Here is a 12,084-nt window from a genome sequence, read left to right as displayed (position 1 = left end):
AAAAAAGTTGTAATACACGTTAACTAAATTTATGTGATAATCATTTGCTAGTACATAGATATGTCAAGTCATTATGCTGTGTGCATCAATATATCGCATTGGAACTGGAAGAAAATAATTTGTTTTCCCATCTGTGGGAAGTTGTCTCTCTGCCAGTCTTGTCATTTTACTTTATGATTGACCCTCCAACATTTGGGGTAGAGAGCGTTCAATCATAATTCCAACTATTTTCCTCAAAAAAAAAAAAAAAAAGATTTTTTTTCTTATATGAGGACTTTACTGTTTGCTTGAAAAGCGTGATTCTTTGACTTAAAGGAATATACTCCAAGATAATCGCAGTGAGACAGTAAGTTAAAATTCATGATTTTGTATTTTAGCTTATTCGTCTTAGTTGTCTATCATTTTATTGTAATTTCCATAAAGTTGGGAGATTCGCAAATGTATTTAATTGTAACCCTCCTTTAATTCTGGTTGTACTGCTACACACTGAATGCGTCCCCTAAAAGTCTTATGTGGCAGCCATACGCCCCAGGGTGGTGGTGTCTGGAGGCTGGGCCTTTGGGCGGTGACTAGAGTTGAATCAGGTGGCTAGGAGAGACTCTCACGATGAGAGTAAAACTGTGTTTATTCCTTCCCCACTAAGTATTGTCAGGGAAACACAGAGAGAGGGAGAGAGACACTTAGATATATATCTGTCTCCTAAGGGTCTAGTCCTAATAATCCAAAATTGATAGTCTGCCTACACAAAAGCAGAAAGGAATTTATATGCAACTACAAACTAGAGAAATAATTTTGTGCTCTTGTCCTTTGAGCCTATGTAAAGCCAGGATTTTAATCAGTTTGCAGAATCTTAAAATGTATTGTGTCAAACTCAGGTGGTTGTGCATATATGTCCTGTTCTCCACTGGGAAGTTGGCAGGCCCACTGGAGCATCCAGAATTGTCTTTATGAATAAATGGTTTGCAGTGCTCAAACTGTTGCCAGGAGAGCCAAGGCCTCTTTCTCCAACAGATCCCAAATAGACTTTGTCATGAAGCCATGACCGCCACCCTAACCCACTATCCACATAATCGTGTCTAGTTTTGTAAATCTGTGTGCCTATTCGTATAATTTGGAAATTTCATCTCAAAGAAGTTCCAAATTATTGAAGAGCCAAGAGCTTCTGATGCTGAATTATGTATCAGGGTAATATGCGCCTGAGGTGCACTCCATATTCTTGTGTGGTTTTACCTTATAACTTGGTGTTTGCATTAAAGGCGTGGACAACTCCGAAAAATAAGTACTTTGAGTTTTAATAAGTAAACTGTGTAATTACTAATTACCATTGTCCTGTAATGCTATCTCTGAATTTTTAAATTGCCTTTTCAAGATTTCCTCAGAAAGATAACAAGCTCCCCCTAGTGGGAAGTGAGCATTATAATGAGTTATTCCCCCAAAGCAGTGTAACTTCAGAGTTACATTTTGTAATGGAAAAGGGCTCCTTTTATTTTTCTCTTTGAATTTTAACCAAGAGAATAATATTAGTTATCATGGAATGTGTATAGGACAGTCCTGAGTTTGCCATCATGTTGAGGAACTGCTCCTACCTAATAAAGAAAGAAAGTGAAGTTACCTCAGCTTAAGGCCTCAATGCCTCGGCATTCACTCCAGCTAACCTGTTAGACTCTCTACGTACATGGAATTAGAATTTACTTACCAATTACATATATATCACTTAACGCCTAACCTTTTACTTTGATATTTGATAAGTAAGTAGTTAGAAGATTATCTCTCATCTCTTGGCCTCATTTTTACAGCTGGGCTTATGGCTTCCTCAAGATTTCACAGTTGGAAGTTGGCTTCGACCTTTGAGTTCCTATTAATTTTACAGAAAGCAAGCCTCGCTCATTTTGGCTTTTCTTAATTTATGAGAAAAATATAACCCAAATCCCATGCTTTTGTGGAAGTAATTAGCTTTCCGCCCCATATCATTCAGACTTGAAGCTAAAATTGCATCTTCATAGAATTTAATAACTTATGTAAAATGTTAATTCTCAATCATCAAGAAAAGTTATAACTGCACCCAGGCAAGGAAGTAAGTAGCACATTACAAAATGGGTTTTGATTTTACAATTGGTAATGAAACAAAAATTTAAAAATTTAATGAAATTTTGTCCGAGAATGGCAAATATCCCAGAATAGTTAACAGCCGAGAACTAACTCCCGGAAAAGCAGTTATGGCAAATTATGGAAACTTTCAGTTTTGAAATCCCACAAGCTATGCTTCACGGGTCCCACATCTTACATAGCTTATGTCAAAGCACAGGCTTCCCTGCTTTTTGGTAACCGCTGACAAAGTTCTTCCACGCTGGAGAAAGGTGGTCTCTCACTAAACATTTTGTTTTATCGTTTTCTTATAGCAAACAACGTGCTTGGCTTTGGAACACTGGTCAGTACTTCCAATACCTATGATGGGTCTGGCGTCGTGACCGTAGAAACCGACCACCCGCTCCTCTGGACCATGGCCATCAAGAACTAACCCAGCAAGTGGCATCCATGGCCGGGCCTCGGATTTACCTCATTTGCTGCTGACTTACCGCTTCACAAGAACAGTTCACCTTGGTTTACAGAAATTTAAACCTCTCCATGGGATGCCCCCTAGTTTTAAAGATGTTAATGTTTCGGGAACCCCAGGGAACATAAATGACAGATCTCAGTTCTACAGTGAGGGAGAAAAATGATTTGTGAAGAAAGTCCATAAGCTCCACTACATTCACTTGGAAAACCAAAGTGGGCCGTTCCCCTACAGAATTCAGTACCGATTATTAGCATCCCATGTTTCCTAGGGAACTGTTTTTAATTCTGAAGCGGAGACGGTTCTCTGTGGAGGGTCTCTGGTGTCCAGCACATCCGCTGCCTCCTGCCCATCCTTAAATCCTTACGCGGAAGGCTCTGTCTGGTGTTGAACGCTGGAGTCCCCTGTGTCACGCGGGGAAGAGTTCCTTTCGGATTGGGCTGTTAAGGCCGGGGCGAAATGGCGCCGTCCTATTACCGTCTTTGGTGGTATCTTTTAAAAATAAACCAAGAGTCACTGACCTAATTATTAAATTTGAAAACAGGCAGTTACGACAGCTGTAGGTGCCGAGAGAAGCGGCATGAAGGGTGCGTGACAGTTCATAAAGGGCTCCCGACACCGCCACCCCCCTCAGCTCTGAGGTGAGAGCAGTAGGCTCCGGTGGAGCGACAGGTGCAAACTGCCCTCATGGGAGTCACAACCAAGGCCCGAGATGCTGTGCAGAGGAAACCTGTGCATGAAAACGGAATTGTTTCTGACATACTGAGACTGAGTTAATGCCCAGGGCCGGGAAAGGAGCGTGACACCGAGTATAAATGGAACCTGGGTCTGAGGGCCTGAGCTCCTGTCCCCGCGCGGCCATCGACCCTGGGAGGGGAGGGCGGGTGGTGCCCGAGCTTCCCTCCCCCGCCCTCAGCTCCTCGCCCCTGCCCCCTGCCAGTGCCCGGGCAGAGAAGGCGCAGCCTCGCGGGCCCGGCCCTTCAGACCAGCTGGGACACCGAGAGCCGCCCTTGCTTCACGTTTAACGAGCGCTTCGTCCATTTCCCAGCCCAAGCGGTGCCGTAGAACCGCGACGCGAGAACCCCCCCCCCCCCCGCTAGGTTTTGCGAACGCACATCCCCGTCCGCTCTCAGGCACCCGCAGCTCTGGCCACCTGCTGTTGCGACGGAGCAGGAGGCGGATCCTCAGCGCGGTCGCGACCGGGTCCCACGAGAGGGAGGTTGTAACGACGACGCGAGCGCGGGAGACGGGAATCCGATGTCGAATAAAAATAGTTACCAACCCGTGTGCGTGTCTGTGGTCCGTTTTTAAGAAAACAGCCCATTCTCTCAACTGTATTTCATGGTCCCCGATCTCTCATTATCAAAAGGAAAACAACGGCCGGAGGGTGGCTACCAGCGACAGCACGGGACCCCCCCCCCCCCCCCCGGAGCCGCCCGTGTTCCTCCGGCTCCGACCGAGGGAGGGCGCGCGCGTTCCCACGGGCGGTGCCCGCGCCCGCCCCGGACTCGCTGCCCCGCTCGGAGAGACGGCGTGGGCAGAGCGCCCTTGGGAAGCGGGAGGATCGCCTTCGAAGATATTTATAAGCCGGAGAAAAGAGGAAGGAACTGCCATAGTAGAGCAAGTGAAGAAAGCCAGTGGGGAGGAGCCTCGGGGAAGCCGGCAAAAGCGGCAGGACCGCGGCCCAGGTGAGCGGCCCAGACCCTGCGCCCGCGCGGCGCGGAAGGCCCCGCTCCGGACCCGCGCATGTTCTCCAGACGCGCGGCCCCGAGCTGCTGCCCCCGCACGGCCCACCGGCCCGCTCGCCGCAGGCACAAGGGCAAAGCAGCCAGGGCCAAGGTCCTCGGGGCCCTTTAACTCGGAACCTCCCAGGGAAAAACTTAGTACCTAAGACCTCCGAGCACCACCTGCACCAGAAGCCGCTGGAAAGGAGCGGAGGGGTCGGGGGTAGCGCGCGGCACTCCTGACCCTCGGGAGTACCTCTCCTTTCGCTCGGAAGCCGAGGCGCAGCCATTACATCTCCATCACCAGAACGCGTTCTCAGCACATGAAAGAAACGACTGTTTTAAAAATTTACCACAAAATAACGCATGTCCTATTTCTCCGAAAATCTTACCAGTGTTACTAAGTGGATACTTAGCAAAAAGAATAGCGTTTCTGAAACGCAGTAAGTGCGAGGGGGCAAGCACGGCGACAGCCCACACTCTCCGTCGCCCTATCACGCCCGAGCCACGGGAGGCCCCTGTCGGGCTCCGTTCCAGGGAAGGGCGCCCCTCCCTCCCCCCCCCCCGCCCGGCTACTGAGCAATTGGGTGTCTGACCCCATTCCATTCCTTAAAGCTACCGAAGTGCTATTTTCCTCTTGCGCTTTCTCGCCACATCATCTAACACGTATCTGTTGTGTTTTTTCTAACAGCAGGAGTCTGTAGAAGGTGAGACCTCAGGGCCCCGGGCAGCCCCCTCCCCACCCTCCCGCTCAGTTTGGATCCCGACCTCCAGCTCATAGCCGTGAAGGACCCGGGAGCTGGGCCCTGCTGCGCAAGTGACCCGCGTTCCTTGGCCACTTTGACCTCAGTCTGTTTCTTCTTTAGGTGGGTCAGACGTGTGGCTTCTATAAATCTAGTGACGGTGACCCCAGAATAACATCCGGTCACCTAAGTCACTGACCACTGAAAGCACGCTCTGCTGGGAGATGACAACGGCCACAGCTCCGGGAACGCTGGTGGGAGTCACAAGGGACTCTGAGATATAAGCTGCGTGTGGGCCAAGGAATTCAAAGGGGGCCGTTCTCCCAGACGTAAGATGGCCAGGGCAGTACAGCTCTATTCCTGAATTTTTACTAAGCAGACAGAGCGAGGTTCCCTTGGGATGGGAACTAGTGCCATCCCGGGAGTCACAGGGGACTCTCAGAGCGAGGGGGAGGTGGCGGGGACCGCATGCGCATTCACGAAGCTCAACACCTGTGTTTGCGTCCATAGGTGCAGAATGCGTTTTAAACAGACCTTGCTCACTACCCCTGCTCAAATTCACACCTTCCAGAGTTTTATCTGAACAGTCAAAATAAAGCAGCACATGGATTGGATGTTATTGAGACAGGATATAGGCCAAGTCAGTAAGCAGTAGGAAACTCTATTCCCTAGGGTGCCATGGTTATAAAAAGGGTGTGGTCTGAATGGTGACTTTCCAACTATACTGATCACAACCCACTAGAAACACATTCCATCATATGACCCAGACACACATAAAACTGCACACAGGAGCAGTGGGCTACGCCTCTGCCTTCAGCTCAGGCGTGATCTCAGGGTCCTAGGATGGAGCCTCGTTCGGGCTCTCTGCTCAGCGGGGAGCCTACTTCCTGCTCCCCCCCACCTGCCTCTCTGCCTACTATCTGTCAAACAAATAAATAAAATCTTTAAAAAAAAAAAAAAGAGTGTGTGCACACACAATATGCTTTAGTAATTTTATTTTAAACTGAAATGAAAACATCCAGAAATCTATTCCATATAGAAAAAAAACACACCCAGGGGTAGAGTGGAATGCATAAAGGACCTTCTAAAAACTGTGTATGTAAATACAAGATTGTGCATCGAGCCTACTCTTCCTAAGACAACAGGAGTCTAACTCACCACTTTATCTTCCCCCCTCTGTAATGACAGGCTTCATTCTTACCTGCGTGCTAAGAGGAACCACCTACCAATGACAGCAGCCCAAATGTGACCCTATTCGGGAACGAGAACATCAGTTTAACTTCATTAGAAGTGGGGAGGAGAGCTAGATTATTTAAGTTGTGTCTAAAACATTCTTCTCAGAATAAAATAAATGATCCTTCCACCTAGAAAGAAATGAAAATCAAAGCCACAAGGTCAAGCCATTCCCAGGGAGTCAGCGTATCGGGAATGGAAAATTCCTCGCACTTACAGTACACGTCCCTTCCTTACCCACGGCAGATTTCACTTATCAATCATAGTTTTCTTTTTTGATGAGCCCCCTTCTGAGCCTCATCTTAGAACAGTTCTCCTGGCAGGCACGATCAATTACTCTCCATTGGCTTGGCGCCCCTGGAGGCTCAGAGCTAATGTGTGATCTTCCCACCGTACACAGAACGGCGATGCTTACGACCCCAGAAAGAGGTCATGGCAACATCATTTTCTTCACACGTTATGAAGGACCTGTTCACTGTGTACTTAATTCTACCCCTGAAAGCAAGGACTTTGTATGCAGCAAAATAAAAAGAAAGATTAATGCCATCCCTGCAAGTGACTTGAAAAACCATAAGACCCTGAAATCACTCAGAGTTAAGAAATAAGAAATTTCTCATAATAGACCTATAGATCCCCGAGAACCAAGAAATCTAAGCCACACAATACTGTGTTAGTCCAAAGGTGGGAAAAGGTTTTTAACTAAGAGTAAAAGACATTGATAAAAGATTACAAGCCATACCTTAAATATTGCTTTGAAAAATACCTTCAAATCCTAAAGACTAGTGAGGATTTCATAGCCAGGTAGATTTTGAACAACAAACATGGGAAATGAGGGATATAAAATTCTGCAGAACTGAACAGAGTCCCATCTGAGAGGCATAATTAATTTTGTGCTTAGCTGCTTGCCACAGTGAGTCCCCTGCTAGACGACAGACCCTTGGGAGCACGGACTTCGTGATTCACTGTATCTGCTCCATCCTTGGTCTCCGCGTCGGGTCTGGTCTGCAGCAGGTGTCCAGGAAATCAGTGTGTGGTGGCCCTGGTGCATGGACGAGCCTCCCACCTGTACCCAGACCCCAGGAACAATGCGTGGCTTCCCAAGTCCCTGGAAACTGCTATTCTTGTCCTTCCTATCCTGAATTATCTAAGATTTAAGTAGATCTGCTCAAGTTTCACTGAAATAGGTTCCTCAGTCTGAAAGATAAAATCCCCAATTCTAGACTGGACAGATCAGGCTATATATACCTGCCCACTCACATATCTGAAAAAGGAAACAATGTTCAAAACACCAAGGCCTGGTTTAAAGACCTCATCCAGAGCAAAGCCCAGCTAGTAACAAACTCAGAAGGCCAGGGAATTTTAAAGTGCTTGAAATAGGGAAGGAAAAATGAAAGCCATGAGGCAAGAAAGGACAGAAGTTTGGAAAGTCGGTATGGACTAAAAGAATCAAGGTCAAAATAAATGAAAAGAGCATGTGTCATTGACCTAAATTGCCAGGAAAAAAAAAAGGAAAGAATATGAGATTAACAAGTTTTTCAGAGTTAGAAATCTTGTGGCTGGACCTATTTTCAGCTTTGGAGGTTCAAGGAACAACCCTAGCTGTCCGAAGTTGAAGTAGACTGCAGACAAGAATATATGTTATATTGAAATACTTGGAGACCAGGACATTCAATTCCGATATTCTCTTTGTGTTTACATCTACTTGTTCACAAAGTACACCTTCAGCATGCACAAGAAATTAGCCTCAGGAGTCTAAAACCATTTTTAAAAAATGGTGTGTTATCTCCAACTGAATTACCCATACTAAACCTCATTATCTGTCATTCTGACTTTAGTGTTCTCTATTAATAGGTAACACTGCCAACTAACTTTTTAAAAAGTATAAATGCCACAAAAGGATTCATTTTTATTTAAAAATTACCTTATCCAAAAAACCTGTCTTCCTCTCTTATTTATGTAGTTACTCAGCAAATATTTGCAGAACGCATGACCAGGCTATGTTACAGTAAGACACTCTACTCACACACTCACACACTCACCTCGTCCCGCCAGTTCCTGCTGGATAACCCCAATGGTTTTACTATCATCAGTTATGAAATTAGAAAAATAATCATCTCAAAAATAGCAAGGCTTTCAATACTATGGCTTTGGGACCAAATATATGAAGGGTTTAGATTAAGGGAGTTTTTAAAATAATAGAGAGGTTTTACTTTTTTTTGTACCATAGGAAATATTAAGTGCCAATTCTCTCTCTACTGTATCAACTTCATTAATTCAAGAAATATTTTTCACTCTGCTTTTCATTCCCTATTCATGAAAAAAAGTTTCCTAGGCCCCAATGGTCTACACATTCTGCTCTTTTACTTGGAGGCCTTAAAATTCAGGGAGCCTACATGAGTAATGAGATGAGGAGAAATGGTGCAGAAAGTTGTTGGGAAGCTTTTCGTTGGTGAATTTATTGTGCATATTTTAAAGTTGACCTTTTAATCCAAGTTTTTATTCAATTCCATTGCAAGGAATTGAGCAACACGGTCAGTTTGAATATTTGTATGCCAGCGGCGCTGGACAATGATTTTATGAGGAAAAAGTCACAGATTAAATCATGAAGAAGCCAATATATTCTTTTTAAGGCTAAATGGGAGTGGGATAGAGATTTTTTTTTTTAAGGGAGGAAGTTTTCCAACAAAAAAAAACTTGCTCTCAATTTTAAGTGGACACACAACTCATTTTTATAATTTCTTCTCTAAATGAGATTTGCTAGTAATTGTGTGTCCACATGAATACATAAAGGGCATTAATCACCCTGATGCCACCGTTACTCACTCCCGTCTTCACGAACAAATAGCTTACCACAAGTCGCTCTAAGGTTAACCTTTCTCCTGGGTAGGTGTGTGATTTATAAGAGCTGAACATCCATAGCACAAAAATCAGGTAATAGTAGAGTCAGAGGGGATGAGATGAATGGATTGACTACAAATTCAGAGTAACAAAAGCCCCAAGTTACTATAGTTTCCATTTATTCCTATTCTGGCTGTCTTGAAACATTCCATATACCAGACCTTTTGGAGACTTTATGGGAGGCACATTTCACCTTAACATAAAAAAGAATCTGACAGTTTTGCCGTCAGACAACCACAGAATGCACTCCCCCTCCCTCTCGCCAGGTCGAACACCCCGGGGTTCAGTCCAAGGCTTGACAAACACTCGTGGGGTCCCAGCCTCTAAGCTCCAAGACTCTATGTTGGTCACCTCCCCAGGAGAGCTGGCGCAGACCTACATGAAGTCAGGGACAGGAGACCTCAGTTGCCTCGATTGCACGGCTTCCGACAACCATCAGAAGCAATGTCCGTACTGTTTACAAGTGTATTCTTAGGGCCTCACTGAAAATTCACTGCTACCATCTGCCGGGCAGCATCCTAGGCTGCAGATTTCTGGCTGGCGAAGCGTCTGACCTCTCTAAGGACACAGAGGAAAGGATGGAGATGAAAACGAGTCCGCCTGTTTCCGTGCGGGCCAAAGTCCCAGGCAGGAGACCGCACGAACCCTGTGCTACTTCATTATGATAACAAGGTAACTTCCAGTAAAGGAGAAAATCCAGTTCAGTGGGACTTTCCAAACTGACATGCCGCTGTCCTTTAACACCGATCTGAGTGTGTGCTGCAAGGCCGACACTGGGGTCCGGGGGTGACCTCACTGGCTCCCATCACAGTGATGGGTGAGCGCAAGAGAGAGCGGGGAGATGGGGGACACACAAGCGGAAAGATGTGCAGGAACGCGGACGAGACTGCAGGCACGCGAGCAGACCTGAACTTCAGGAGGAGATGGTGGGGAAAGAAGAGAGACGGAAGTCTGCTTCCTTTTCTAACCCACTCGGAACGCTAAGGAAGACCAGGTTCCAGCCCGGACACGACCCGCCAACCCGCAGGACGGGATGGTTGTTCCTGCAGCAGTCCGTCACCCGGGCGGGTGGTAGGAGCAGAAGGGACACCGGGCATAGAAACATTTTTGATCACTATTATAGAAATACCAGACAACAGTGGAAGAGAATATATTTAAATTTTTACCGTGGTTAGCTTTGACTAAGGAAATTGTAGGTAACTTTTTCTTCTATCTACTTCTGTCTTTTTCCTATATTTTTAAAGAAAATAAGCATGTTCAATAACGTTTTATTTTTTGAATTACTGTACTATTTAAAATAGAGGTCATAAAAAATACACTGTCACATTTTACTTTAAAAAACACTTCCTAACACTACAAAGACATTCACACAAGCAGACAGGCCCAAAGGGACCCACGGAGGCAAGCGCAGTCAGATTCTCCACGGCACTGATGGCTCGGAGCATGCACACAGACAGACCCAGGACATCGGATGGCCCCCAGCATGGAGACCCCGACTATCTGATTCATTCTGTAGTTTCTCAGACACTGAGGGAGAGCATGTATTCCATTCTTCTAAAACACACACTTTTTTTCTCTTTTTTCAATGAAATTTTAACTTCTCATTCAATCAGGTATTCATTCAACAGACATTACAGAGCGCCTCCTCCTTGAATTCCATTTCAGTCCTTACAATCACACCCATCCTAACACCCTCAACCCTCCCTTGTGCTCACTTGCAAAGCCCAGACCCTGCGGAAGTCCAGATTTCTGCCTCCTCTGCACCGGAAAATAGCTAGAGAAAAACACACAGCCATGACGGTGGGCCTCATTTTAAGTTAAATATGTACAAACATGCGTATATGCTGTTCCTTAGTGGGTCCTCCATGGTGTCCAGCAATTAGACAACATGTCCTTAATCTAGTCACCGACATCACCAATTTCTCCTCTGCCCTGGACCACCCCTCTGGCATCAGCAAACAACACCATCTTAAATTCTTCTACTGACTCCACTCCCTCTATCTGCTACCCCTTCATTTCTTTAAATTTTCCTTGGTGGTTAAACTCCTCTCAAGTTCTCTAAATAAAGGCACTTTTCCCTATTCCCCTCCTCCCACTTCTCTCTTAAACCCACTTTGGGGTGACGCCTTGCCCCCCACCCACACCACCAAACCACTGGCAACACGGCATCAGATGGGGGAAAGCCAGTGATCGAGCCTCAGTCCTGGTTCGACTACCTAGCAGGAATATTTAACACAATGACCATGTTCTTCCCTTCCCTTCCAGAAACCACCCTCTCCTTGTTTTGCTTCTAACTCACTGGTCGCTCATTTTCTTCACCTTCTAGAAGCTTCTCCCTAGCCCCAACGCACTGCTCCTAGGTCAGTCTTTCCTCTTTCCTTTTGTTTTGTTTTGTTTTTTTTTTCTTTAGAGAGTGCTAGTGGGCAGTGGAGGGAGGGCGGCGGAGGGCCAGAGGGAGAGAAAGAATCCCAGGCAGGGTCCATGCCCAGCGTGGTGCCAGACCTGGGGCTCAGTCTCATGACCCTGAGATCATGACCTGAGCTGAAACCAAGAGTTGGATTCTTCTTCTTCTCCTTCTCCTTTTTTTATTCATTCCAAATTTATTCATTTGAGAGAGAGAGCACAAGCCGGGGGAGAGACAGAGGGAGAGATTGAAGCAGATTCCCCACTGATCTGGGAGCCCGACATGGGGCTTGATCCCAGGACCTGGAGATCATGATCTGAGTCACCCAGGTGCCCCCAAGAGTTGGATTCTTAACCGACTGCGCCACCCAGGCACTCCTCCCTCTTTTCTTTTACACTGTGTCCTCTCACCCTCTTTGTGATTTCACCTGGTACTTAGGGCCTCAAAGGTCTGTGTGGAGTCACCTGTCCCACTGTCTACTTGGCATCTCCACTCTGATATCCGAGACTCCTCACGCCCAGCACGCCC

The 12,084-nt window shown here is 46.3% G+C and overlaps 1 protein-coding gene across 6 annotated transcripts in view; it reads left to right on the top strand.

The window, feature by feature from the left end:
• Window positions 1–3,839, top strand: part of TPK1 (thiamin pyrophosphokinase 1) — a 347,265-nt gene extending 343,426 nt beyond the window's left edge. For all 6 annotated transcript variants that reach the window (XM_080818627.1, XM_080818623.1, XM_080818626.1 and 3 more), the window contains one exon: window positions 2,400–3,839. In XM_080818627.1, the coding sequence (XP_080674753.1) occupies window positions 2,400–2,518 (119 nt within the window). In that variant the 3' untranslated portion in view covers window positions 2,519–3,839. The remainder of the gene's footprint in view (window positions 1–2,399) is intronic.
• The last annotated feature ends 8,245 nt before the right edge of the window (window positions 3,840–12,084 follow it).

The sequence above is a fragment of the Martes martes genome, assembly GCF_963455335.1.
Source record: "Martes martes genome assembly, chromosome: 11".
In the NCBI taxonomy this organism is placed as follows: Eukaryota; Metazoa; Chordata; class Mammalia; order Carnivora; family Mustelidae; genus Martes; species Martes martes.
This window is presented reverse-complemented; position numbering and strand designations above follow the sequence as displayed.